The following is a 26,978-nucleotide window of genomic DNA, read 5'->3' on the forward strand; positions in this document are numbered from 1 at the left end:
ATGGGCCAGAGATAAGAGGCTCATGGTTAATTCTGAAAGAGCTGGGAAACCATGGCTGGATTTTGAGTAGCTGAACGATGACCTACAATTAGTTTAAGGTTTTGATAAAGACTAATGAGTCACGAGGAGACTGGAGTGAGACGCAGTGTGAAGCTGGGAGATGAATTAGGGATCTCTGGAAATAGTTCTGGAGTGTTGCTATAACCCTGAACCAGGGCAGTGGGATAGTAATGGAGAGAAAGGATTAGCTTTAGGAAATACCTTCGAGGCAAAGTTGGTAACATTTGATGACTCACTGGATGGTGGCATGAGGGAGAGGTGCAGTGCAGGGAGTGGATGGGAAAGATGCTATACCTTATGATTGAGCTGAGAGCGCTTTGGTCTCTTGGTATTTATAAGAAAACAATAAATGCCAAATTTATTTCCTTCCGAGGACTTCCCTGGTGGCACAGTGGTTAAGAATCTGCCTGCCAATGCAGGGGACATGGGTTCGATCCCTGGTCCAGGAAGATCCCACATGCCACGGAGCAACTAACCTGTGTACCACAACTACTGAGCCTGCACTCTAGAGTCCGAGAGCCACAACTACTGAGCCCTCGTGCCACAACTACTGAAGCCCACGCGCCTAGAGCCCGTGCTCTGCAACAAGAGAAGCCACCGCAGTGAGAAGCACGTACAATGCAACGAAGAGAAGCCCCCGCTCGCTGAAACTAGAGAAAGCCTGTGTGCAGCAACGAAGACCCAACACAGCCAAAAATAAATAAAATAAATTCATTAAAAAAATGTATTTCCTTCCCTCATGAGACTATACCCTTTTTACAAGTTGAGATGACTAGATTTTGAAAAAAAATTATAGGCGAAAAAATATTTAACTTAATTGCAGAGTCTTGCCACTTGACCTCAGAGTTTCTAACTTTATCTGAGACTTTGAATTTCAATGACAATATTCAAAATTTGGAAGATATCTTCTGGTCATTTTGCTTTAGTTTTCTTTTCTGAAAATGTAGAGACATTCTGGCTGGCCTTCTTTCCCTCGGTATTATGTGATTGTCTGACATCAGCACCGATATATTCATCTCTGACACATGATACTGGCTGGCATGAGAAAGAAGGGGCAGACGGCTGAGTCTGTGAGCAGGACATGGCAGCTAAGCCCAAGACTCAGTGGCATGTGCGACAGGTGTTCTGTGGAACCAGGGTTAGAAAGGGCTTCTTCCTCTATTTTTAAAAAGTGGGGAAGTAACTCTTTCATAACTATACAGAAATTGTGACAATTATATGCTCATGGCTACAAGATACAATTATCAAAATACAAGGTTTATTATCATCAAGTTGGAGCAACTGAGTGCTTCTTTTATTCCCTTCCATTTTTGAAGTAGAAGATTCTTGTGCTACAGCAGAGGTCCTGAAGCAGGGGGATGAATTTGCTAAGCCTGTAAGATTTTTTTTTTAGTTCAGTGACGCTATAGCCTATATGTGGCTAACTTGTATGCTTACAAGATTGAGTGTCTTCTTTGTCCCCGGAGGGCCATTTACCTTAGTGGACTGTCAGGAAATTGACAATGACAGCATAATTGAACAACAACACTTATTTTCAACATAGAATTCTAAAGCATTCTAGCTATTAAGCAGTAACAAGAGGCCACGTTCATCAAAGATGAGTGACCCATCCCCTCAACCCCATGCGTTTTTGTTTTTTTTTTTTACTACTTCTAATAACTTTCATCACCACTACTGGCTGTTCCCACATGAGCAAGCAAACTGATGCATTGAGATACTGGATAAAATACCATAACATCGAAACCATTTTTCTTATTTATCTTTTTCTTGGTCTTTGAGACAATCCAGTTTTCAGCCCCCATCACGCTCTCTAGCCAGTGTTTGACAGAGACTTGAATCCAAGCTACAATGGTCTAGCTTTGATCTGGTTCTGTAACTTTCGGACTACAAACCATACAGTATTTTTTGAGGGAAAAAAAATGAGCACTTTGCTTCAATGTCCAGCAAAATAGTATATTCAGTCTACTCATTAATTTGAATCTACCTAATTTTTTTTTTTTTTTTTTTTTGCGGTACACGGGACTCTCACTGTTGTGGCCGCTCCCGTTGTGGAGCACAGGCTCCGGACGCGCAGGCTCAGCGGCCGTGGCTCACGGGCCGAGCCGCTCCGCAGCACGTGGGATCCTCCCGGACCGGGGCACGAACCCGTGTCCCCTGAATCGGCAGGCGGACTCTCAACCACTGCGCCACCAGGGAAGCCCTATATGCCAATTTGTTAATCTTCTTTCTTATAATTAGCAGGCTATTATAGTTGAACCCGGCAAAATATTTTAATTAGGCTGTCCATAGTTTCAATAAACTTGAATTTTTTTGACATTTCAAACATAACCTTATGTTATCATGCCTGCCTCCTACTATTTTAAATGTAGAGCATGTTCCCGCTGCAGGAATTACCATGGTTACTTGTTGCGCCAATAGTGAACTGCAGTTAGCATCAGAAAGTATTGTCCTGTCTTACCGCTGCGTTGAAAATGACATCAATGTCTCAATAATCACAATTATATGAATTAATATGGAACCCTGGAGAAGTGTGACCAGGAGACAATTGGCCATAATGGAAGAAGTTCTTAAGAGCTGAACTATATTTAAGGGGCTTTTTCGCAGGGTCCACTGTGTTCATATTCTCTAAGAACTCATTTTAATGCCAAATGTGGTTTTATTTTATTAACAGTATTGTGGAAGGGTTATAATCTCACTCCTTCCTTTTCTTTATGTATTCTCCTTTTGAAGTGTACAGAAGTTTGGTACTTTGTGTAGAAAGTGATTCACATTTAACGTGAAATGATTAACAAAGAACACGATTAGCAAGGCTTGTTAAAGGTACTTTTGTGGCTACAGATGGTACCTAGGATTAAATTGATTTGATCAGAACCCCCAATTCTGATTATGTTGACTAGCTGAAGTTTTATTAAGGAAAGGTCTAGTTAATAAATAGTCTTCTGAGTTACTATCCAACCACTCCTGCTTCATAAAAGTGCTTTAGAAATTCTTGGGGCCATTTTCCCATGCCTCTCACTGATCTCTCAACTTGACTTTGTTCAAAAGACTTACTTCTGCAAATCACCAAGTAAAGGAACCCTAAACAATGAAACGTACTCTAGTACTGAAGTCTCCACTCACCTGCACTGGTGCCTGCACCGGATGTGAGGTCTCCACCCATCAGACCACCTATGGATGAAAGAGGAAGATCAAAAGGAGAAAGGCTAAAAGGCCCACAGAGCAACACACTTTACCTTTAGCAACCCTAGCATTTGGTCCTCACCCAAGAGTCCTAAATTTGTCAAGTACTACCTAGGTCAGATGGCTGATATTCGTTTCACTATGACATGCTGTGCTCAAACATTAAAAATACAATCACTGACTGACATTTTGCAGAATCTTTCTTTCTAAGAAAGATTACATTTAAAAAGCTAGCCTTTAGGACTTCCTGGTGGCGCAGTGGTTAAGAATCTGCCTGCCAATGCAGGGGACACGGGTTCGAGCCCTGGTCCAGGAAGATCCCACATGCTGCGGAGCAACTAAGCCCGTGCGCCACAACTACTGAGCCTGTTCTCTGGAGCCCGCAAGCCACAACTACTGAGCCCACGTATCACAACTACTGAAACCTGTGCGCCTAGAGCCCATGCTCCGCAGCAAGAGAAGCCACTGCAATGAGAAGCCCGCACACCTCAACGAGGAGAAGCCCCCGCTCACCGCAACTAGAGAGAGCCCACACACAGCAACGAAGACCCAACACAGCCAAAAATAAATTTAAAAAAATAAATGAATAAATTAAAAAAAAATCCAGTCTTTGAATGGTCTCTAAATTTTTATCATATTTCCAAGTCTAGTTTTCCCTAAGGTGATATTTTCTAGAGAGTGAAGGAAAAGAGTAAGGTTTACTCTATGCTCAAATAACCATATATTTGATGTTTAATTCTTTGTAAGTGTATTTTATACAATTAATTCTGTGCAATGCTAATTGTCTAGAACTTTGGTCATTTCATGAATCTTCTAACAGTGAATGATCTCATTTACTATCTGGATTTTACTTACTAACACAATAAAACAGGTTTTACTGACTACAAATTTAGAAACATATGTTTATTCACTGTTAGCTTAAGAAAGTAGGTTAAAATTTGGCAGTGTTTATTTATGAGAGTTGGGATGTTTCAAAAAGATACTGAATATAATAATTATTTTTACTTTTTAAGGAACAAAATTTAGCCAAAAGAACAGAATATCAGCTAGATTATTCTCTAATTGCTATAATTATTATTTGGTTCTGGGTTTGGAATTAGAAGAAACTGTTCATTACATTTTAGGAAAATGTTTATTATTTCCAATCAAATAAATATTTTGGAAATAAACGAGAATTTTAAAAACAAATGAGCATGAGTTCATCAAATAGAAGATTCAATAGCATTTGAGTATGATCTGAAAGGAATACATATGGTTATTGAAAATGCTTATGAAAAATTTCAGCATATTCAGAAGTAGAAAGAATAGCATAAGGTGTTTATACACATCTCTCAGATTCAAGATTTATCATTTTTTTTAATGTGGCTGATTTTGATTGTATTCTCCACATGAAGTTTCTGTACTAAAAAAGTAACACAGGTTTAATTCTAATTAGAAGGCAGATAGTCAAATATTCTAAAGGAAAAATTCTGTGAATAAATCGTTTTTAATAAAAAGTGTGTCTAAGACATTAAAACTTTCCTATTAAGTGCTTTTAAAGAAATAAAATGTAAATATATAATGATTTGCTGTATGTGATTTAGAAATACAATGACTTTTTGGTGCTTATTTTAGAAATATGAAGGAATTGTTTAGTTATATTCAACTCACATTTATTTAGTTCTTATGGTGAGTCTGACAAATCAAGAGGACATTCTTCCCTTCAAGGTTCTGTAAGTTCAGTGGGGAAATGGACACATACTCAATACAGTACATCATATTGTGTATCGTTTGATCTGAGGACTAAAAATGGTCAAACTTTTCCTGAGCGATGATTTTTCTCTGGGACACTGTGAACTGTATAACGGTAAGCGTCTCCTAGAAGTGTAGACACACAGTTGTGGCAGGTGTGTACGTCCTTGTGATGTGCTCTTAACTACTGACTTAGTTTTGTTTTTAATTCACTGTTCTTATAAATTATGCTATCCTATCACATTTCTTTCTCTGCCTTAAATCCTTTTGTGCTATGTTACTGTATAAATAAATATCGACCAAAATAATAAATAACTGAGATAAATGCTATCAGAGGACACAGGGGAAGGTTTCACAGAAGAGGTGATATCTGGCTAGGAGGAAGAGGGAAAAGGGCATTTTAGGCAGGAGAAGAGGAGAAGCAAAAGCATGGAGACAGGATATCTGATGTTCTGTTTGAGAAACTATGTGGTTAAAATATAGCCAAATGAGGAGACTGGTGACAGATAGGCTCAACGGATAAACTGCAGATTATGAAACATTTTGAAAGATATTCTGAGTTAGGTTTTATCATGTGGAAGACCTAGCTGGGGATGGTTATTAAGCAATGAAGGGACATAAGACATGGAAAACTGGAAAACGCGACATCTTGTAGGTAAAATAGCCTTTTTTTGCCAAGGGTGGCTCCTTCCAATGGTATGTTACCATTGCGTTCTTATGAGAACATACCTGTGTTACCCGCACTCGGTGGTCGATGTGTTACACCAGGAGACATACTATTCCTCTGCAGAGAAGGGTGGGCCAGTGGCAAAAGGTTGGGGTTCCCCAGTGAGCTGACGGGGTTGCTGTATACCAAACTGTTGTGGCTGGACACTGGGATGGAGACTGGCATCTCAAAGTTGGGAGGTGGAACAGCCTGTAGGAGCAGGAAAAAAACCCACGGGTAAACGAAACGAACAGAAACAGAGCCCTCCAAGTACAGACAGCTTTTACTTTTCTAAGAAAAATTTCAAATTGCAAACTGCTTGGTGTCTAGAAGACCATTAAGAAGAGGTCTCAGGATGTGCGGATCCTAAATTGATTTCTTTAATGTGCTTAGAATGCCTTCTTTGCAACTATTAGAAAACGTTTCACTTTTGTTTCAAACAAAGCCCCATTTCATTAGACTCCGTTGTCTTTGAATTCCGGTCTATTAAGTAGTGATTGTTCATCTGTGGTATCTGAATCTGGTGCCAGAAATGACTGCAAGATCAAAGGTATATGATTGTGAAGACTTCACAGAGAAAAAGGATTAAAATGCAAACTGGAGCCTTTGGTTTAATTGCTTATTGAAGCATATTTATGCAGAAGTTTAATGATATAAAATCATCTCCAGGCGTGTGAATAGCATATATACTTTAATTATTATTTTTAAAAGTCTGTCTTTTGAAAGTTAACTCTAAAGATAATAGACATTTTAAGATATAGGATTCAACAGAGCATGTATCATTCAATAATTCATATTTTAACCTGATAGTTCAGAATGTATGTTACACTTCACATTTTGGGATATACTGACACTGAAAAATGGCAAGACCTATATCTTCAATGAGAGAGCTGCAAGCATTTAGTGAACTGAGGCTTTGTGGATGTCTAGTTAGAGTAATTCAAGTCCCAATCATTGATTTTTTGGTATTATTTTGGCAATTTAATCCAAACATGCTTATTTTTCTGCTTGCATTAGCTAGATAATCATAGTTGTAATTCCCTCCCTCTTTTTCTTAGTTTTTAACATTATAAATGAAAATACTGTTTCCATATATTGCCAGAGGACTCATGATGTCAGAGCATACAGCATTCTTAATATAAAATGGATATAGGTATGTGTATGTGTGTGAAACTAATACGTATACTAGGGTTTATATAGAACATTCCCTCAGGGAGTCTCTAATAAGCCACTGTACAAATTTAAATACATAAGTGCATATGGCTCAAAGTTTTCTTGTTTTACTATTTTTTTCTGTAATCCTAACATCAAGTTTTGTTTTGTTTTGTTTTTCCTGGTTCATTGGCTGGCCTGCATCATACGTTGTGCTCTGCAATAGTCCTTTGTTTATCCTGGTGATAATTACAATACTGTCCTCTTTCTATGCTTCTGCTCCCTTTTTCTTTATTTTTCCTATTTGTCTTTTCTTCCCTGATCTGGACATGGCAGTACTGACAAGAACAAACGTGTCATAACTCTTTTCTTTTACATGTCTTTGATTCTTCATTTTTTAGAGGGAAATAAAAATGTTCAAGTGTTATGTTAACATAGTCATTTTTTTTATTAGGCTTTATCTGTTGTAAACAGGGTAACAAAAACAACTTTGGATAAACACTATGATATAATCGAACATGAATGTTTGATAAGACATCAAAGAATGAATATATCCAATTCCCAGAGTCTTTAAACAACAAAAAAATTAGTGTATGCTGTAAAATAAATGTCTATACAGTCAATAAAATATTGCATTCCTTTATTAAAAGGCCCAATAAGAATTACTCTAGGGCTTCCCTGGTGGCTCAGTGGGACACGGGTTCGTGCCCTGGTCCGGGAAGATCCCACATGCCGCAAAGCGGCTGGGCCCGTGAGCCATGGCCGCTGAGCCTGCGCGTCCAGAGCCTGTGCTCCGCAACGGGAGAGGCCACACAGTGAGAGGCCCACGTACCGCAAAAAAAAAAAAAAAAGAATTACTCTAGCACACCTAAGAAAACGAAGTAGCCTTCTAGGTTTTCACCATTTGCCCCTCCACCCTCTTCACTGCTCTGGGTCCAGAAGGCTGATGCTCCAGACTGTATCCACCAGATTCCCCTGGCCCTCTGGCTTTGGCTGGGCCAGTGGAGGCACCGTCAGAAGTACAGAGAGTAGGAGGAGAGAGGCCAGGGTATTCTTGTACTGTAGCATCCCTCTTGCTGGGCCACAGGATGGCAGAGGCTGCATTCCCCTAGTGAAGGTCACGCCCCTTTTGGGGCCTCTCTCCTACAGACATAGACCTAACTGTGCTCCGTTAACTTCTTCCTCCTCTTGCACCTTCAGACCTAGATGTGGTAATAGCTTCTAGGTTGTAAGCCTTAATGTACTTCACTATTTCTCGAGTTTCCCTGATCTCTACCCATCTGTAAATAGTCCCTTTATTAAACTCTCTTCAATTACCCTTTTGAGTTTGCCATCTGTTTCCCACTGGAGCCATAATAGTAACTCTCCAGATCTAGAATAGTGGTTCTCTATACAGGTGAACTATCTCCTTAGGGAGCATTTTGGAAATCTGTGGGTGTCACAATGATTGGGGGGCATGGCTGGTATTTTCCTGGTGGGTAGGTATGCTGTATATTCTATTACACGTGGGACAGTTCTACACAACAAAGAATTGTCTCTTACCCCATCCAACTTTCAAATGTCCCACTTGACATTCATGTGGGTGAAAAACCTATTTAATAATGCTCTGAGTCAGAACTAACTTTGTTCTGCAGACACAAGGTATTTTTAATACACTGAAATGCAGATTTTATTAAACACTGAAATTCCCAGAAATGCAATTACTGTGTACAGTGAGGGAATGTTTCACTTTGTTTGGTATGGAACTTTATTAAAAATTATTCACTACTTTGGAAAATCATGTCATCCATGACAATGCTGCTCTTGTGACTTTTGTTGTAAATACAGCACACTGCTTTCTCTTAACTCACTCCATTAAAAAATTTTCCTCACCACTTCACTGAAAATGCTCATGTCATAGTCGTGAATAACCTTCAGGTTGCTAAATCCAATGGTAACTTCTCAGTCCTCAACTGGGACACAGATGGTCACTCCTTGATAAACTTCCACCCTTTCCATGGCCCTGAACTTTCCCTCCTATCTTTTTTTTTTTATTTTTGCGGTACGCGGTCCTCTCACTGCTGTGGCCTCTCCCGTTGCGGAGCACAGTCTCCGGACGCGCAGGCTCAGCGGCCGTGGCTCACGGGCCCAGCCGCTCCGCGGCATGTGGGATCCTCCCAGACCGGGGCACGAACCTGTGTCCCCTGCATCGGCAGGTGGATCCTCAACCACTGAGCCACCAGGGAAGCCCTCCCTCTATCTTGATAGCTGCTCCTTCTCAGTCTTCGCTGCCGGTTCTTCCTCTTCTCCCTGCTCTCTGAATGTAAGAGTACCACAGCCCTTTTTCTATCTCTAGCTCAGATCTCTCTCCTGATTCCAGCCTTGCATATCCAGCTATACCCTCAATATTTCTACTTAAATGTCTGATAGACATCTCAAAACTAGCTCCAGTGTAACTCTCCCCATCTCCAGCTGATGACAGCTCAATGCTTTTGTTTGCACACAATAAAATCCTTGGAGTCATCCCAGAATCTTCTCTTTCTCCCACTCCCCACATCCAGTCTACCAGGAAATCCTACTGGCTTAACTTCCATATAGTCTCCAACCACCTCTCACCTTCTAATGGCTGGTTCTAGCACCATCATCTCTTGCCTTAATCACTGCAGTCACTTCCTAATAGTCACCCACTTCTATCCTTGCCCTCCCTTCTATTTTCAACTTTGCAAACAGATCCCTTAAAAGCTTAAATCAGATGATGGCACTTCTCTATTCTAAACCCTGTGAGAGCTCCCATCTTAGTTGGAGTAAAGCCCAACTTCTTCCAATGTTCCACAAGGCCCTATAAATTCCAGTTTTTGCCAGGCTCCATTACTGATTTCCTATCATCCTCTTCCTCCCTGCCTGCCTCATTCCTGTCTCATTTCTCTGGCTAACTCCCATCACTTCCTTCCTTCAAAATCTGGTCTTTTCCATAAAGAACAGACTCGTGGTTGCCGGGGGGTGGGGTGGGGGGTGGGGGCTGGGGGGCGGTGGGGCTGTGGGGAGTGGAGGGAGTGGTGGGAGGGAAGGATTGGGAGTTTGGGATTAGCAGATGCAAACTATTACATACAGGATGTTTAAACAACGTGGTCCTACTGTATAACATAGGGGACTATACTCAATATCCTGTGATAAACCATAATGGAAAAGACTATGAAAAAGGATGTAGGTATAACTGAGTCACTCTGCTGTACAGCAGAAATTAACACAACATTGTAAATCAACTATACTTGAATAAATTTTAAAAACATCTGTTCTTTACAAGGAAGCCCACCCTGACTACTCTACTTAATCCTGCCCCTGCTCCCCGCATCTCCTGATCTCTTTCCCTCTCTCTTCTTTCCCTATTTTTACAAGATCAATTAAGGTGTTGGTCAAATAACGTTCCCTTTCATCAAGGTGCTAAAGGTCTTTTGCTATGAAGTAATACATACCCTAGTCTACTTCTTATTATAGTAATTGAATATTTTTATTCAAAGAAGAATGTTTAGGAAGATACTATATTAATATAAAAAAGTACAAGCTTACAACTTACTGTATATTATTTTCTGAGCAGACACTATACTATAATTTACATACATGATAAGACTCAACCATTTCAACATCCCTTCACTATAAATATAATCCTTCCTTTTTAAATTGGTGAGATTAAGTAAGTGGCCCAAGGTCATCTAACTAGTGATGAGCCTATTGGTTTTGGTACTAAATCACCATGCAACACAGTATATGTTTTTGGATAGAAATAAAATATTTCAGTCAGAAATTATACTGTGAAGTGAGTATGGGCTGCATATTAGTGGCTTATTATTTATGAACCACAAACATAATGAATTAACTGGATTCTCACGGAACGTGGCTGAACATCCACGGTGGGGTGCATGCTTATGCCCACTGATGCCAGGGTGTGACGGAGGGCTTGGGGAAAAAAATACACCCTAAAGACTCCTATCATTCATATTTACTCAGATTTGGTATTTTAAAGCTTTCTTTTGGTTACAAATGTTTTAATGCGTATTCACTATTACTACTTATAAATGTTTACCTGGGAACCTAAGGATCTGCTGTAAAACTACTTCTCCCCTGAATATTCTACAGAATATCGATTGTGTCTCAGTAGAGATCAAAGCCAATACCTCCCTCCTCCCCCATGCTTATGTCCACATCCAAAATAAACAGGATGATTAATAATCATTTAATAAATTCTGAACCACTCTACTAACCAATTTAGTGAAAGTCTCTCTACTCCTTTCTTCCTCTGGCCATCATCCCCAAGAGTTACTCAGTTTCCAGAATTCTGGACTGTAAACAATTCGATGAGAGTTATTATAAAACTCTCTTGTGATTGGCTAAACAGAAGTCAGCTATAATTCTGATATCAGAGCATACTTCAAAAATTCACAATTCATAAAATACGGTAACATCTGTTGCATTCTATCTTTTGCTTTGTTTCCTTATCTGTATCAGGAACTGGCTAAATAATTTAAAAATCAAATTATAAGCTTATGTACGACCATAGTACGGTGTTTCAGGGAATGAGGAAGAACATCAGCCTTTGTATCAGGAATCTCAGCTGCAGTCCAGGTGGTGTAATAAAAAGCAACTTAAGCAGGCAAGTCACTTACTCTCCCTCGAACTTATGTGGGACCTGAAGTGGCTGCGTCCATAAAGGAGACCAACCAGCTCTAGATGCTTTAGGAAATGCCAAGGCTATAATAATGTACCCATGCCTATTAGAAATTGGCATTTTTCTTTTTCTTCTTGACTTTTCAAAATTAAGGAACTTAAAAGCACCTAAATTTTTAAAATTTTTGTCTAAAAAGTGAAAGCCAAAAAGTCATTAAAAACTCCAAACTTGCAAAGATTTCAGGGCCAGGCTTCAAATTTTAGAACCCTCAAGATAGGAAGGAAGAAGGAATTTGGGGTGATTAAAATGCTATAGGTAGGACTGGCTGTATAATTTGCAGGGCTCAGGGCAAAATGAAAATGTGGGGCGCTTGTTAAAAAATTACTAAGAATTTCAAGATGGTGACAGCAGAGGATTTAACCAAGTGTGGCCCTAGGATAGCAGGGCCCTGCGTAACTGCACAGGTCACACACCCATGACACTGGCACTGGCTTTTTCATATAGGCATGAAAGCTAAACAGCTTCTAGTTTCTATCCCTGAACAAATTGATCATGGTTGCCAAAGTGAGTCATCGTGGTCAAGAAAGGTATCAACTCTTATCCAAACCCCATGATTTTCCCAAACTTACCACAAGGAAAAGTCCAATAAAATATTTTTAATAAAATATTTTTACTTAATAGGCCCTCTTTCATTCAATGTGAATGACTGAACTGAATCCCTTTTTTGGGCCACTACTGACACCCTAAACTTTTTTTTTTTTTTGCGGTATGCGGGCCTCTTGCTGTTGTGGCCTCTCCCGTCACGGAGCACAGGCTCAGCGGCCATGGCTCACGGGCCCAGCCGCTCCGCGGCATGTGGGATCCTCCCGGACTGGGGCATGAACCCGCGTCCCCTGCATCGGCAGGCGGACCCCCAACCACTGCGCCACCAGGGAAGCCCACCCTTAACTTTTTTTTTTTTTTTGCGTACTTTTTTTTTTTTTTTTTTTTTTGCCGTACGCGGGTCTCTCACCGTTGCGGCCTCTCCCGTTGCGGAGCACAGGCTCCGGACGTGCAGGCTCAGCGGCCACAGCTCACAGGCCCAGCCGCTCCACGGCATGTGGGATCTTCCCGGACCGGGGCATGAACCTGCGTCCCCTGCATCGGCAGGCGGACTCTCAACCACTGCGCCACCAGGGAAGCCCCCACCCTTAACTTTTGATCAACCATTACCAGGCTGCTGAGAACTAGCAGAGAAAAGAAGCGCACAATGCTGATGACTAGTGACTACCGTGTGCTGGTATCCAAATCCCCTCCAGGCTGCCCCACGACTCTGGCCTGTGCTCACTACCCCCTCCATCCCCAGTTCCTCACAATATCTACACCCACGTCACTCTCTCCCAAGCCCCTGCTCCCCCATCTCATTAGCTATAGAAGCTGAATTCAGTATAAAAACAGAGGTCATTAGGTGGTCACCCCCTCGATTTCCCTCTCCCACCTACCACCCTGACTACATCTGCAAATCCTTCCCGTTCCCATCCCAGCCCCCTTCCCTTCCTTGAGAAGCTTTGCCATTTTATCTCCATTGCACCTACACGTCCCATCTTTTCCTTCCTTCAAGCGTTCCTCCTCTACATATAAATCATCTCAAGTGCTTTTCCTTTTAACGCTCTCCTTGATCCTAGTTACAGTATTATTTCTCTCTCTTCACAGCCCATTATTTGAAGAAAATGCATCTGTACTGTCTATTTCCACTTCCTCCTGGTCTCTCTCAACCAGTCCTGCATTTGCCCCTCCTTCCCTCAGCCCATTTCCTAATTCCTGGTTCCTCAAATGGAGCTGTTTTTTCTCACTGTGAAGCCCAGCATGAACCATGGCAAACCCCACATGAGGAAATGCTGGTCAACATGATTCCAAATCATCCATGAATTATTTCATGTAATTGAGGAATAAGGGCATAAATTAGATTATACTGACAGGTGACTGCAATATTAAATTTTTCTATTTTAAAAGGGAAACTCTTCAACCTGGGTCTTTGAAATAGAAAAACAGTCTTGTAATGTTTTTAAAGAGGTAGTGACACTCTCTCCATACAAAGGGCAGAGTGTCCTTGCCCTGCTGTAAATGTTTTAGCAGCTGTGGAAACTTTCAACAAAATTTACTTCCAGCAACTGAAAGCGATGTGCGAAAACTGGGCTTTTCATCGTGGAGACTGAAGCACTTACTGAAGAAACGACGACTTGGAGGCACAGTCTGGAGCTGTGTGGCTCCTTCTCACAGCTCTGCCTGTAAACTCTAATGTGGTTTTCCATCCCCTGCTGCACATCACTGCACCTCTTAAGAAATCATGTATCCTGATTTTGAACTCTTTACACGACAGGATGAAATATGGTGAAGGAATCCAGGTATGCATTACACCTCTTTCCCCCTAGAGCATGGGAGAAATGATCCAATGTGCAAACACAGGCGTTCTCCCAGAACTTTGGGGGTTAAAGCTCCACACACACATGGAGAGTGATTACCAGTCTTACATACACCACCCTTTTCCTCACTGTGCTGGGGATTCCTCCTGAGACACCTAACGTGCTTCACCTTAACACCTTACATTCACAGATCTGCCCAGCAGCTCTAAACTAGTATATTAAATCGTGGGAGAAACTCAGGCCATCAGAACTAAAAATTGGCCCAAAGGAGCTGTTTCTTTCCTCCTTCTGGGCAAGATAGAATCCCAATAGGCTTCATTTAAGAATTCTGGGTATAGGGCTTCCCTGGTGGCGCAGTGGTTGGGGGTCCGCCTGCCGATGCAGGGGACGCCGGTTCATGCCCCGGTCTGGGAGGGTCCCGCATGCCGCGGAGCAGCTGGGCCCGTGGGCTGTGGCCGCCGGGACTGCGCGTCCGGAGCCTGTGCTCCGCGGCAGGAGAGGCCACGGCAGTGAGAGGCCCGCGTACCACAAAAAAAAAAAAAAAGAATTCTGGGTATAACAAGTATGTATTGCTGCATCTGAGAGGAAATGTTTCATTTGACCAAGTGCTGTATGTAGTACTCGGTTTTATGAAAACCTTTAAGAATTCACAGCAGTTAGCTTTCCTTCATGATACAGTATATTAATAATTCTGATTCAATAAAAGATTTCCTGTTGACATTATTTCATTTAACAAATGAAGCAGACATATATTTATGAGGACATGAAGTTTAATATGCATACATTTTATAAATAAGTTTTAAAGTATTCAATTTAATCCAGTACAGGTTGATTGTGCACCTACTATGTGTAAAGCATTAATTTATCTTGTGAGTGCCGTTGTGGATTTGGCCTGGAGCTTTTGTCCCCAGATATCTGCACTGAGGCCTGTTTTCACTGCAGTCTCTCTCAATCCTCAGGTTTAGGCTGTTTCCCTAACTTACAAAAAATGTACTTTTTTGAGAACGGGATTAATTATCTACTGAGGAGCTTGTATACAATGACAGCTGGGACACTAACAGAAAGTTACTCAGAAAGCATGTGAACCTCGAGTTGCATCACTTTATGTCACAAAATGAACATCACTTGACTGACGACAGAATAGAACAAAAGGTATGTACTCTCCCCCTCTACATATGGGCAAACAAAATAATACATGCAGAGTTATTTCTCTTAAATATCTGGCAAGGCATATGATTGATTGTTAGGAATTTTTTGACTTGGTTAAGACAAAATTTAGCCAAATGTTAAAGCGTGGAAAATGTTGGTATAGGCAAAGCGAATATTCTGACAAAGCTTTAAAATCACCCCATCACACAAACATGTTGAAATCTTACCATTAGGTTGTCATGCAGTCTGTTTCTCTGCAGCGAGCATTAGCTTTAACCCTTCAGTGCTGCTGCTGAGTTTCATATTTAGGGAGAGGGCTGAAGCTTCATTCAGGAATAAGCTTGTACTTGGGTGATGAGTGTCAGTTTACACGAGAGAACTGCAGTTTCACTCGTGTATCTTTACAGTCAATCCTCGCTCAGAAGGAGACTAGTGTTTGACGAGTGCCTGGTGATTTGTGCGGACTGTGTGTTTAAGAGATTACGTAAATTCAGTGTGTGTCACACAGATCTTTCTCTTCCTCCTGTGAACTTGCTACCTCCGAATGCACTTCTTGATGGCACATCTTTTAGATGACAAAATTTCAGCAACCCTTAGGGTTTGCTTTCTAAGTGACTGCCCTTGGGATGAGATGGCTATTTTCTGGGTTTGACTTTGCAGTGTTTCTTAGAGAAAGCCCTCACTGAAAGGGTTAAGGTATGTTACTGCAGCAGCTATCAGCAGACCAGCCATCTACCTTTGGTACTTACAGGAATTTTATGGCTCTTGATCATATTATCAAATTCTTCATTAATTTTTTTGTATTTTTCTTCAGTGCGTGGGGTGAGTGCATAAGAGGAGTCGGGATCGGGGCTTTCACAGCCTTTGTTTTCTTTCTTGTTCAAGGCCTGCCAGGTTCAGAGAAATATCAAGAGTAAAAAAAATGAAGGGTGTTTTGAGTACTTACACACAATCTTTGCCTGCTGATCATTAGATCAATATCTTCGTTAATTTTCCTGTACTTGTCCTCAGACTCAGGGCTGTGACCTACTGAATCGTCTGCATCAGGATCTGGGCTGTCACAGCCATTAAGGCCCTTCTTTCTCAACGTCTGAAATACATAATTTGGAAAGTTCAAACCTAGACAAAGGCTGTAAAAGACATTCAGGGGTGTCACAGACGTTCAAGCTTGCCAGTATTTTAGGTTATTACATGTGCTATATTACATTAGGGTAAAGAAAAACCGTAGAAAGACACCATGAGTCATTTCGACAGTGCACTCATTACTACTTAAAAAAAAAAAGTAAAAGGGAAATATTCCTTCTGCAACCAAATTCAATGAACAAAGATGGTATGAGGATTGAAGTTTCATGATCTGGAATTCATATGTGCTCCAAACATCTAGTGACAGATGATCACAGAATACAGATAAGGGGGCAAATTGCAACACTATTTTCCCACAGAAAAATTAGAAGTTAGGACATTACACAATGATTTCAGAAAATGTGATCATGACAAAAGCAGAAATAGTGGCAACAGATCCTTAGTTTGAGTTTAACATAATGGTTGGCACTAGAAGTGTCCTGCCACCCCTTTGGATGTGCACTTGACAGCAAAAGGTGGTAGGAGAACCCAGCTAACATTCTCACGAAGTACCCATTAAGAATGTTCAGACCCTGTGACCATAAGGTGAATCACCCTTGTTTAGTCTGGTTAGACTTCTCTATGTGTGAAAACCTGTATTGAAATTGATAATACTGAGAAGTTGTCTGCCTAAACAGAGGCTGGAAAGAAAAGGCAACAGAGCTGAGCTTAGGGCTTCATTATCATGACCTGAGTAAGGAAGCCAAAGAACACTGCAGAGAGGTAACCGAGTCAGTAACTACTGAAGTAGCAAAAGTTCCTCCTGGCTGCAGCTGAGGAGGGTCACCCTGAGACTGCCTCCTGACACATGAAAGTGAAAAGTCAGTGCCTCTTCTCGAACCTCCTGTCTCCTGAATGTATGTCTTGGTCTAGTTTCAGCTGTCACAGAAGGATAAATACTCATGTATAACACTGTAACAGGAAAAGTATGAGTCAGGAGTTTGACTTTCTTTTTAAAATTGATGGTTGTCAACTTAGTTGGACACGATCCTATTTACAGAGATAGTGACGTTTTTAGAAATTATAAAACTTCTGATTAATCAATCACACAGCTTGCCATGTGAACTTTTAATAGACTAGCAACATTTCTGAATTTTCCTGGTACTACCAAATCGTTTATAAAGAGCTGTGTACCTAAGCGTCTCTTATCAATGGAAAGTTCAGCAGAGCTCATCTTTATTAAAGACCGAAATCACGTACAAATAAAGCAAGAGCTGTGACATCAAGCTAAGAACTCAAAGCTGAGATAACACTCCATTTTTAATTCACGCAATTGGGGAAAACAAATAAAACGGCATGAGTTAAAAAGGGGGTGTCAGTCTTAAAAATTTAAACTCCTTGGCTCTTATTGATGTGTAACAAATGTAACATTTTAAAAATTCGTTTCTGAGGCACTAAAGATTTTCAGTTCAAATCAAACTGAGACCATTTTGAATACGTCTATGATACACTGTGGCTCTGTAAATATTTATTAATGTTACAGTGATATAATATAACAAATAAACATATGGTTACAGCTTATTATGTGGTACAATGTTTGAATATTAAAATGAATATTTTGACACACGGCGATAAAATATACATTTACAATCTTGGGGAATTTATAACTGGTGGGGCCACCTGGCCCCCTATCATGGATCTACAGCTATCATTTTTCACCCAGAATAAGTACTCCTAGAGGGTTCCTACAATAATACTATAGAGGATGTCACAATACGTTAGAATAATAATTTTATTTGCTAACTTAATTTCCTATATTTTAAACTCTTTTGTTAGCATTATCTCAATCACAAAAGCATTCTTCCGGGTGATGACTATTTGTATTATGATGTGGTTCTGCTTTGATCTCCACATATCCTTGAGCTTTTAAGAATAATTTCTGAGTGTCTTGCATCATACTCCACGAATTCTTCATAAAAATTCACTTATGCAGAAAAAAATATGTAAGATCAAGAACATATTATCTGATATTTTTTCAGAATTTATCTACTGATATTTCTCTAGGGCATGTTGTTAAGAATATTCTTATATAAACCCCTCATTTAAGGTCTTATCTGGTATAACATTAATTTACAGTCTTATCTAGACAGTAGATTTTTCAATGTGCACCCGAATCTTTTATCCAATAAATCTTCTTGTGAAAACTATAGTTGTTTTGATGTGCAGATTTTTGACAACAGAACGCAAGGGTTAGGAGAGGTCTATCAACTGTCATTACAATCCATCTGGCATGTACATGTGTGCTAAATATTCTTACAAAGCTTTCAGGGGTAGATATTGTGTGTGGTTTATAAAAATTCAAACATCAATTATACTTTATTGAAAGAGCTCCACAAATATTAACTCATTATCTCTCACAAATCTTCCATGAAGATTTCAGGAAACCTTATGCTGGGTCTCAGGCCAGCATGGCCCAGCACAACGGCCCAAGGCTCCCGCCTCCTGCCAGGCCACTGTGTGGTCACCTTGCCCCTGCCTAGGCTTTCCCACACTTGTGAAGTGCAAAGTGAGAGATGTGGAATAGACCTCTCCCACGCATATGTAACTACAGCAGTGGACTGAACACTGAAACAAATTAGGTAGAATTGAAAAAAAAATTAGGGTGTGGGAAAATTGTAAGTATAAAAATATGGCTAAAATGTTGATAGTTCTTAGATGTCAAGTTTTAGACCAAGTGGGAATGCTTGTTGTTCAATAAAACATTTCTCAGTTTATAGGTTAAAAAATGAATTAGATCGATAGCTCCTTTATACCTAAAGACTTATATAAACTATTACGTAAACAAAGCAAGTGGCATGAGGTCACAAAGGAAATCTCAGTGATGGGAATAAGAGGGAATCAGTGGCTCATTTTCTCCCAGTAAATTCTTCTCATATCTGACTACATCATCCTACAATGAATATCACCACTATTTAAGTAATGAAATATCTCTACCATTTAAAGGCACTTATAGTCTTATTTCAAGTTATATTATGTTATTTAAAAGAGGAGCATTTTGAGAAATACAAACACAAAACCCAAGAGCATACTGAGCTCTAAATTCCCATAATCACATAATCAGAACATTGAAAAAACTGTTCAAAAATATTACTCTCAGCTGAGAGCTTGTAGAACACATTTCTGCTAAGTACAGATTATTACAGTGGAATTATAAAGCTCTGAAAATGGAAGTAATGGCACAAACTTTACCATAGTTTGAATGTGGAACCGTAAGACTGATCTTATCTTTATTATATTAAAAATCTACAGCTGCTTAATTATGACAAAAGAATCAGTATTAGATTCAGCCAAGTCTGTCTTTATCACAGTAATAAATAGCTGATATTAACTAAAGGGATTACTAGATGGATAAATAAGCATTATTCCCTACGGCCTTTTTCTAGTAAAATCAAAATCTCTGTCACTGGCCTTTGAAAGATTCTCTGATCTTTTATAAATGTTACTGGTCAGGTAATGTAGGCACTTAAATCATTATTCTTTCACAGGGGCTAGAAGTCCTGGATGTATATATTTTAAGCGTCTCTCAGCTGACTATGTTTTGAGAGATTTATTCTGTATGTCAAGATAAGGCAAGACATCTACTGAAACCACCAACTTCCCTTGCTTCATATCTAAAGAAACTCTTCCCTCAGAGAACTCTGTAAATCTGGAGTCAGCATTCCATGTGAGAGTGACACTTGTGGGGTAGATCATTGACTGCAGAGGCTTCTGGGATGTTTTCACAAGGCAGAGACTGTCATGCAGTGAGCTGAGAACAGCCTTTTCTGAGAGAAGTAATTAGATTGACAGAAGGTGACATACTCCAAACAATAAATGGGAAAAGGAGTGCAGACAGGTAATCCAAAAACCACGTGGAATCTCCCCTCCCAGACATGTGGACATATGGACACTGCATTATTACATTTGTTCACTGGGAAAACTTGAAATACATATAAACTGACAAAGATAGGTGACAGGTGCCTCAAAAATTCTAATGAAATACATGTAGGGAACAGATTCTATTTCATTACTAAACGGAATATAAATGAAAAAGAATGCCACATGGAGCTCTCATATCTTGTCTTAGACATTATGTTATCAACTAGAAAATCCCTTCTGTATACAGTGGTTAAAACTGGCTTCCCCTTCCTAATTTATTTCTTGTTAGTAGAAAAGAAATATCTAGTTATTGGCCTTTTTCAATGTATGAAGACTATAATATTTTATGTTGATGCTATTTAAGTAAAATTTAGCTTCTTTCAGAGACCCACCATCACAGATTAAAAGCTTCCAATCATTCAATTTATTTCCATGTCTGCAGTCTTAGTTCTCAAGAATATATTATTTCCATCATCTTCCTTTTTCTGTGCCTCCCCATTTCACAGCAGAAATTTCAAATCCCCTTGTGAAAAAACCCAAAATACTCTTACTAATTTTTGTTAAAATTCAAATAATCACCCTTTCTTGCACAGCTAGCATTACCCTTCAAAGGGCTGATGTATCAAGAACACATGCAGGAACTGTTATTACAAGTTGAGTGAATGGCCTGTTCACACAAAAGCCAAGAAAAAAAAGACATCAACTTAGGAAAAATGGCTTACTTTCTCTGATATTAAATCATTTTTGTGCTTGTCTATCACAGCTTTATGAAGATAAGTGTCTGCTCTTCACAAGCTGAATAATCTTTAGAAAGCAGTGAATCCACACAGGCACAGGAGGTGCAGTTGAAATGGAGACTGCCCTTCACTGAAGTTTCTAAGTGCATTTCACAAATACCCTCCCACCCTGGTACTGATACTCACAACACTGTTCCTTCCAGGCCCTTCAGTATCTGTGGAGTGGCTGCCACCCTAAGGACTGTGCTCAATGACTTACTTCATTTAAAACACATTCAGCAAATTATTACTGAGAACCTACTATATACCAGACACTGTTTTGTGTATCTGTAGAGAAGCAGGCAATACAAATTCAAACTAAAAGCTCTGACCTGACCTATAATATTGTATGTTTTTTGGTGATTTCTAGCACAGATTACTTAGGCTGGGGGAAGATCAGGTGCCAAGAAATTCCTCCACAAGTTTTCATAATCAAAACTGTAAGCATTGTCTATATTCTTTCCTTGTTCCATCGTTCTTCTTTGTTCTTAATATAGAAGTGAAAAGGCACATTAAAATACTGTGAATTTAGTAAATCAGTAGGTAGACTTTAATTAGACAAGCAAATCATAGCTAGCATAGAGTATGCAAAAATTAAATATTATCCTAAATTATCCATTTGTGGTGAAAATTTTCATAAGAAATCAAAAACATAAACCTTAACAACACTACCTTTCTTTGGTTATTAGTGCTCATTCTAACCAGATATTAACTCCTACTCGGGTAAAGCTGGGGAGAGCTGGAGAGTGTCATTGTTTCGTTTTTGTTCCTTTCCTCAAAAGACAATCTTCAAGTTGGACTTGAAATTTTTTTCACTGAATAATTTTTCATCTTTAAATACTGGAAATAAAAGACTGATTGAAGACTTGAAGACTTTTAATGTATAGACCTAAAGAAATATCCAGGGCTTCCCTGGTGGTGCAGTGGTTGAGAGTCCACCTGCCGATGCAGGGGACACGGGTTCGTGCCCCGGTCCGGGAAGATCCCACATGCCGCAGAGCGGCTGGGCCCATGAGCCATGGCCGCTGAGCCTGCGCGTCCAGAGCCTGTGCTCCGCAACGGGAGAGGCCACAACAGTGAGAGGCCCGCGTACCACAAAAAAAAAAAAAAAAAGAAATATCCAGCCACTCCCCCTAATGGCCACAAATTCTTTCATATAAGTATTTAGAGGGTGATAGTTCCTAGAATTACTGATACTCTAATACTGGATGAGACCACCAAGGACTATCTGGGTCTTCCCCATGCCTTCCAGAGGGAGGATAATGCTGCACAAGCCCTGGCCTTTCATATCTCATGCCCTTGCTCAAGCCAGGCTCTCCTACTGGAATGACCCCACCAGTATCTGTTCCCTGCATGCAGACAGTCCTCCTCCAAGGGAGAGCTGACACATCCTCTCCTCTCAGTAGACTTCTCTGATCACCAGGACTGAATTAATTGCTCCCTAATTCATGCACTCATTTATTGTATACATTTTTCTACTAGAGCTTCTTTTTTTTTATTTTTTTGCGGTACGCAGGCCTCTCACTGTTGTGGCCTCTCCCGTTGCGGAGCACAGGTTCCGGATGCGCAGGCTCAGCAGCCATGGCTCACGGGCCTAGTCGTTCTGCGGCATGTGGGATCTTCCCAGACCGGGGCACGAACCCATGTCCCCTGCATCGGCAGGCGGACTCTCAACCACTGAGCCACCAGGGAAGCCCCCTATTAGAGCTTTTATCGCAAATTATTGTTTACGTGTTTGTCTCCATTGCTAAATCGCTAGGTAATTAAAGCAACTTCCTTTATTCACTTTTGAAGTTGCAATATAGAACAGAGCCTGACACACTGTAGGTGCTCAGTAAATGCTTGCTGAATGAACAGAACACACATTCCACTTCAGTGACACTGCACGCAGAGGTTTTGCGACTGGACAGAGGCTATTTGGCTGACTGAAGGTGAAAATGGTAGTGGGATCTAGACCTCTTGACACATATGACTAAGTGCTACTATGTCAGGTGTTGTCTGTGGTCCTCTGGATGTTAAGAATGCTTTTTCTGAATATATGATCAAGATAATTTGTTTACATGTTTTTCTCTTCCCATGAATGAGCTCCTGGAGGTTAGGCATTGTTTACTAGTCATCTTGTATCGCGAGGACTTAGCACAGGGCCTGCCATGAGGTAGAAGCTTAATAAATGTTTGCAGTAGTAATGACAGACTGAATGGATGGATGAACAAAACAGGAAGAAATGCTAGAGGGAGAAAGTGTAGTCTCAGTGTAGGAGTTTTGCAACTGCAATTTTCTTTTTTCACATTTTGTATTATTATTTCACACTGTTAAAAGTCAGTTATTATTTTAGTCTTTTTAAGTAACTGTTACAAAGTGACTATTTTCCGAAATGTAGCGTTTTAAACTTAGAAAGCAATGCAGTAGAGGCATAATGTGTACTAGGAATGAAATTGATCATAACTTATCAGGAGATTTATATCATTAAATACTTAAAATCTGGTGTATTGGTCTACATATGGAATGTCAGAAAAACTGAGCATTCATGAAATCTTTAAGGGAGAAAAGCCATTAGTATATCATCTCAGTGATGAAATGGGTAGCAGGAAAAAGGGGTACACAATTCAGCACAGAAGGAGAAAAAAGGGAGTGGTATTTTAGGCAGCATGTATAAGGTTAGAAAAGGAAAAGCAGAAAGCTTAAAGAAAGGAATACAGGGAAACTTTTGGGAATGTGAGTCAGATACTATAAATTTGAAATGAGTATGTTTCAAAATTCTTGGGCAAAGTTCATGTTTTTCCCCATTCCTGGATACTGGTCGCCTGCTCCACTGTTCTCTCTGGCTTTGACATCGGTCTTATTCTGGGCCAATCTTAGCCTGGAGGATTCATGGAAAATCAGGGTGATGCTAGGGCCAAGCAAATGATTCAGGCTTCCTCAGGACAGGTCAGTGGTTTCACGTTTTTATTAAGGTTTTTTCCACCACACCTCTTTTGGAACCTGGACAGGCATGCATCAAGGAGGCTGGCCTAGAACAGGACTGAGATGGGGAAGTTTGGCATGAAATGTCTCCTGACATTTTGAGTCCAGGAGAGATCTGAAGTGAAACATGAAACAGGGAACGTTTTAATATACAATGACTGAAATGCATGCTAAAATATGCAGGTAATCCTAATAATCTCTATAAAGCAGGCTAAGAAAATATAGGCTGGAATACAAAACAAAAATCTGAGATATAAAGGATCAAACTGTAGATGAGTTTGAAAAATGGATGATGTTAGTGATTTCTTAAATAAGGAAGGAAAAGATAGGCAGAATTATAAATTAAACAAAGGTTGAGACAGAGAGGAGAGGAGCAAATGAACAAAGACCAGGAAGCAGGATTTTTGAAAGTAAAAAATATGAATGCAATTCATCTACTAACCTTTCTGGACTATGGCATTTTACTCGCAAATAGGTTGCAGGGATAACAAAGCAGATCTTGGGGCACTGATTCTTTAAAAATAACATGTTGAAGCATAATTTATAAACCATTAATGGCTTATTTTAACAAAAGAAGATGTTTATGTTATCTTGAGTAATGACAGTAAGGTCAAATCATTATTTTTGTTTCCCTGTAGCTCTTATCTAGTTGTAAATGCCTTTTTATTCAAGTTGGGCCAGTGCGTGATTAGTCATTTGAAAAGGGAGTAGCCTTCACTGCCTTATCTATCAGTCAGCTCAGGATTATACTTAGTCATCATACTTCCTCATTTCTGTAGGATTCCCCTGATCTCTGCTACATCATTGATTTTCCCATTTATATTTTTGATTCCATTCTCTCCTTTCACCCATTCCCCTCCCAACTTTCCTTTCCTAGGAAACATCACAACTTAGTTGCTGGAGCTGGAGACCCAGAAATCACCCGAGACTCCACCATCTCTTGACTCAACCATCATTGTTTTTCTACTTGGTCTCCCATCCTTAGTCTGTTTGTCCCCTGACCCCCACTTTCCAGTTAATCATTCTTCCTTCTTTCGGCAGGGTCTTATTAAAATGCAAATCTAACTGTATCACTGTTCTCCTTATAAACCATGGTGGCTTCCAACAGCCTCACCCACTAGTTTTCACAGCAAGCCCTCCGCCTGCCTTTCCGACACTATTTCCCCTCTTCTCCCCCAGCACTCTAGGTTTTTTCAAGGGGGAACTTCTCACCACTTCCCAAGTTAGGTAGCCCCTTTAATAACACTGTTTCGGTATGTATCATTTATTCTTGTCTGGAATATCCTTCTTTACTCCTCTCTGCTACACAAACCACAGTCATCCTAGGACATCTATTACCTAAGGCATCACTCACTCTGCGAAGTTTCTTTCTAGAAGCTTAGAGACTCCCTTCTCTGTACCCCTAGAATCCTTACCTTTTTGTGTTTTAAATAATATGTGGTGCTTTATATTGTTATTTATCTTTTAACATGTCTGCTTCACCACCTGACAGTGAGTTCTGTTAGGGCTGGATATTTCTGGCTCCTGACAGAGGGTCTGATTAATATATGTGGGCTCAATATATGTTCTCAGTAACTGTTCATCGGATGAATGAATAAGTAAACAAATTTGACAGTCATACTTTCTAACGGTGACAGACTAACTGAAATGAGTTGGGTGGTCTCCTCAGGTGACAGTGTTTTTTATTTTAATAAGATCGGTAAGTCAAAATTCAAGGAGCATGAGTTCTGGTAGGTTAAAGCAATCTCTGTAATTACTTCATGACTGTGGCCAGGATATCCCTGTGGAGAATAGAGGGAACAGTGGAGGTAACATAGAATACTGTATACGGGACGCAAAGGGTTGGGATCCTTTGTGTTTAGAATTGCTGAGTCCTGGGAACCACGGGCTGATCCTTTCCATGCTCTCAAGTCTTTTGTGGCTATTGGTGCTCTAAGTTACCACCAGGAGGACATACACACAGTAAGAACCAAAAATACTGCAAGAGGTGCTTTTGTGCATTCCCTTCTCTGTTTCTAGGTTTTCCCTCAGAAACAAGGGCACTACCTTTGATGTAAGTTTAAGAGCCTTTGTTAGTTGGGATCTATAGTTTATCACTAGCTTATCAGAAAAGAAGAGCGCTCTGTGTACACTCATAAAAGGCAACACAAAATAAAATAACACAAAATAAAACGATTTGAGGTTGACAACTGACTGACTCAAGTCCTGACAATTTTGATCACACCTGAGAATGGTACCTGGGATAGCCAAATCTCACTTCTGAGACAGCTAGCCACTCCCAGATGAAGGTTAAGTTGCTTCCTTTCCTAATACCTCTCGCCCACCCTGAGCCTCTGCCAGGCTGAAGAGAGGTAAAGAGCTCCAGTGGGCTTGGCCCTGGCCCACTCTCTCCTGAGCTGGCCCTTGGCCTGAGAGGGAAACCCTCTCTTTGTCATTCATTCTTACTGTTGTAGTTGCCATGTCTTAGGTCACAGGCCAGCCCAACATGCACCATTAACAGACTTTAGCCTGAGATATCACTGAAAATACTTTACCGAGTTTTTTTTTTTCTTTCTGTACCTCAATTTATTGAATGATGGGGAGAGAGATTTTCAAGGACCAATTCTGGATTGTGAACACAGATTTTATTTACGGTTTCCTCACCTTCTTCCCCATGATACCTGACATTCAAACTCTTTTCCTAATTGATTTCTCTCTCTCCCCAATAAACTAGCCTGCTCTCCAATGAGTGGCAATAAGCCATTCTCTATTGACACTTCTCAAGAGAAAAGTTTTGATTTTGGTTATTCTATAGTGATTGGGCAGCAACGATAGGAAAGGGCCTCTTATACTCCAGCTCCCCAGTCAGTATACCATGTATACTGAAGAGCCTAAGTACCAATTCTGAGGGTTTTGCCTGGATCTGTGATATGCCAAATGGAAGACTAGTATTGACAACTGTGTTAGCACACGCTGCTCAGTGCCTATACTGCTCTGATATGTCAAAATGAGGTATCAGGACTGTAGAGTATTGTATGAGAACAATATACGAGTCACAGCTACTGTGGCTGCCAGGGGAGGGAAGAGTCTCAATGTGTTAGAACACACCCCCATGAGAGCAGAAACTTTTTTTTTCACCTCTGTATCCACAACAACTTGAATGTGCTCAGCACACGGATAAGACCCAGTAAATATTGTTGTTAGTAAAAGAATAATGGAATCCTAGGCTGCAGCATCAGAGGTTCTTATTTAAGATG

The 26,978-nt window shown here is 40.3% G+C and overlaps 1 protein-coding gene across 9 annotated transcripts in view; it reads right to left on the reverse strand.

Annotated features, from left to right (window-relative positions):
- Positions 1-26,978, reverse strand: part of MEF2C (myocyte enhancer factor 2C) — a 148,577-nt gene that overhangs the window by 27,329 nt on the left and 94,270 nt on the right. For 5 of the 9 annotated variants that reach the window (XM_030759672.2, XM_022593120.2, XM_089909106.1 and 2 more), the window contains 3 exons: positions 15,969-16,112; positions 5,701-5,887; positions 3,181-3,228 (listed from right to left, as the gene is read on the reverse strand). In XM_030759672.2, the coding sequence (XP_030615532.1) occupies positions 3,181-3,228; positions 5,701-5,887; positions 15,969-16,112 (379 nt within the window). Of the gene's footprint in view, positions 1-3,180; positions 3,229-5,700; positions 5,888-15,249; positions 15,690-15,771; positions 15,910-15,968; positions 16,113-26,978 lie in introns of those variants that run through there. The other 4 variants (XM_022593126.3, XM_030759678.2, XM_089909109.1 and 1 more) reach the window with 3 other exon arrangements.

This window comes from Delphinapterus leucas, chromosome 3 (assembly GCF_059928025.1).
Source record: "Delphinapterus leucas isolate spDelLeu-1000000601 "Yukka" chromosome 3, BTC_Dleu_Yukka2, whole genome shotgun sequence".
NCBI classification, from domain to species: domain Eukaryota; kingdom Metazoa; phylum Chordata; class Mammalia; order Artiodactyla; family Monodontidae; genus Delphinapterus; species Delphinapterus leucas.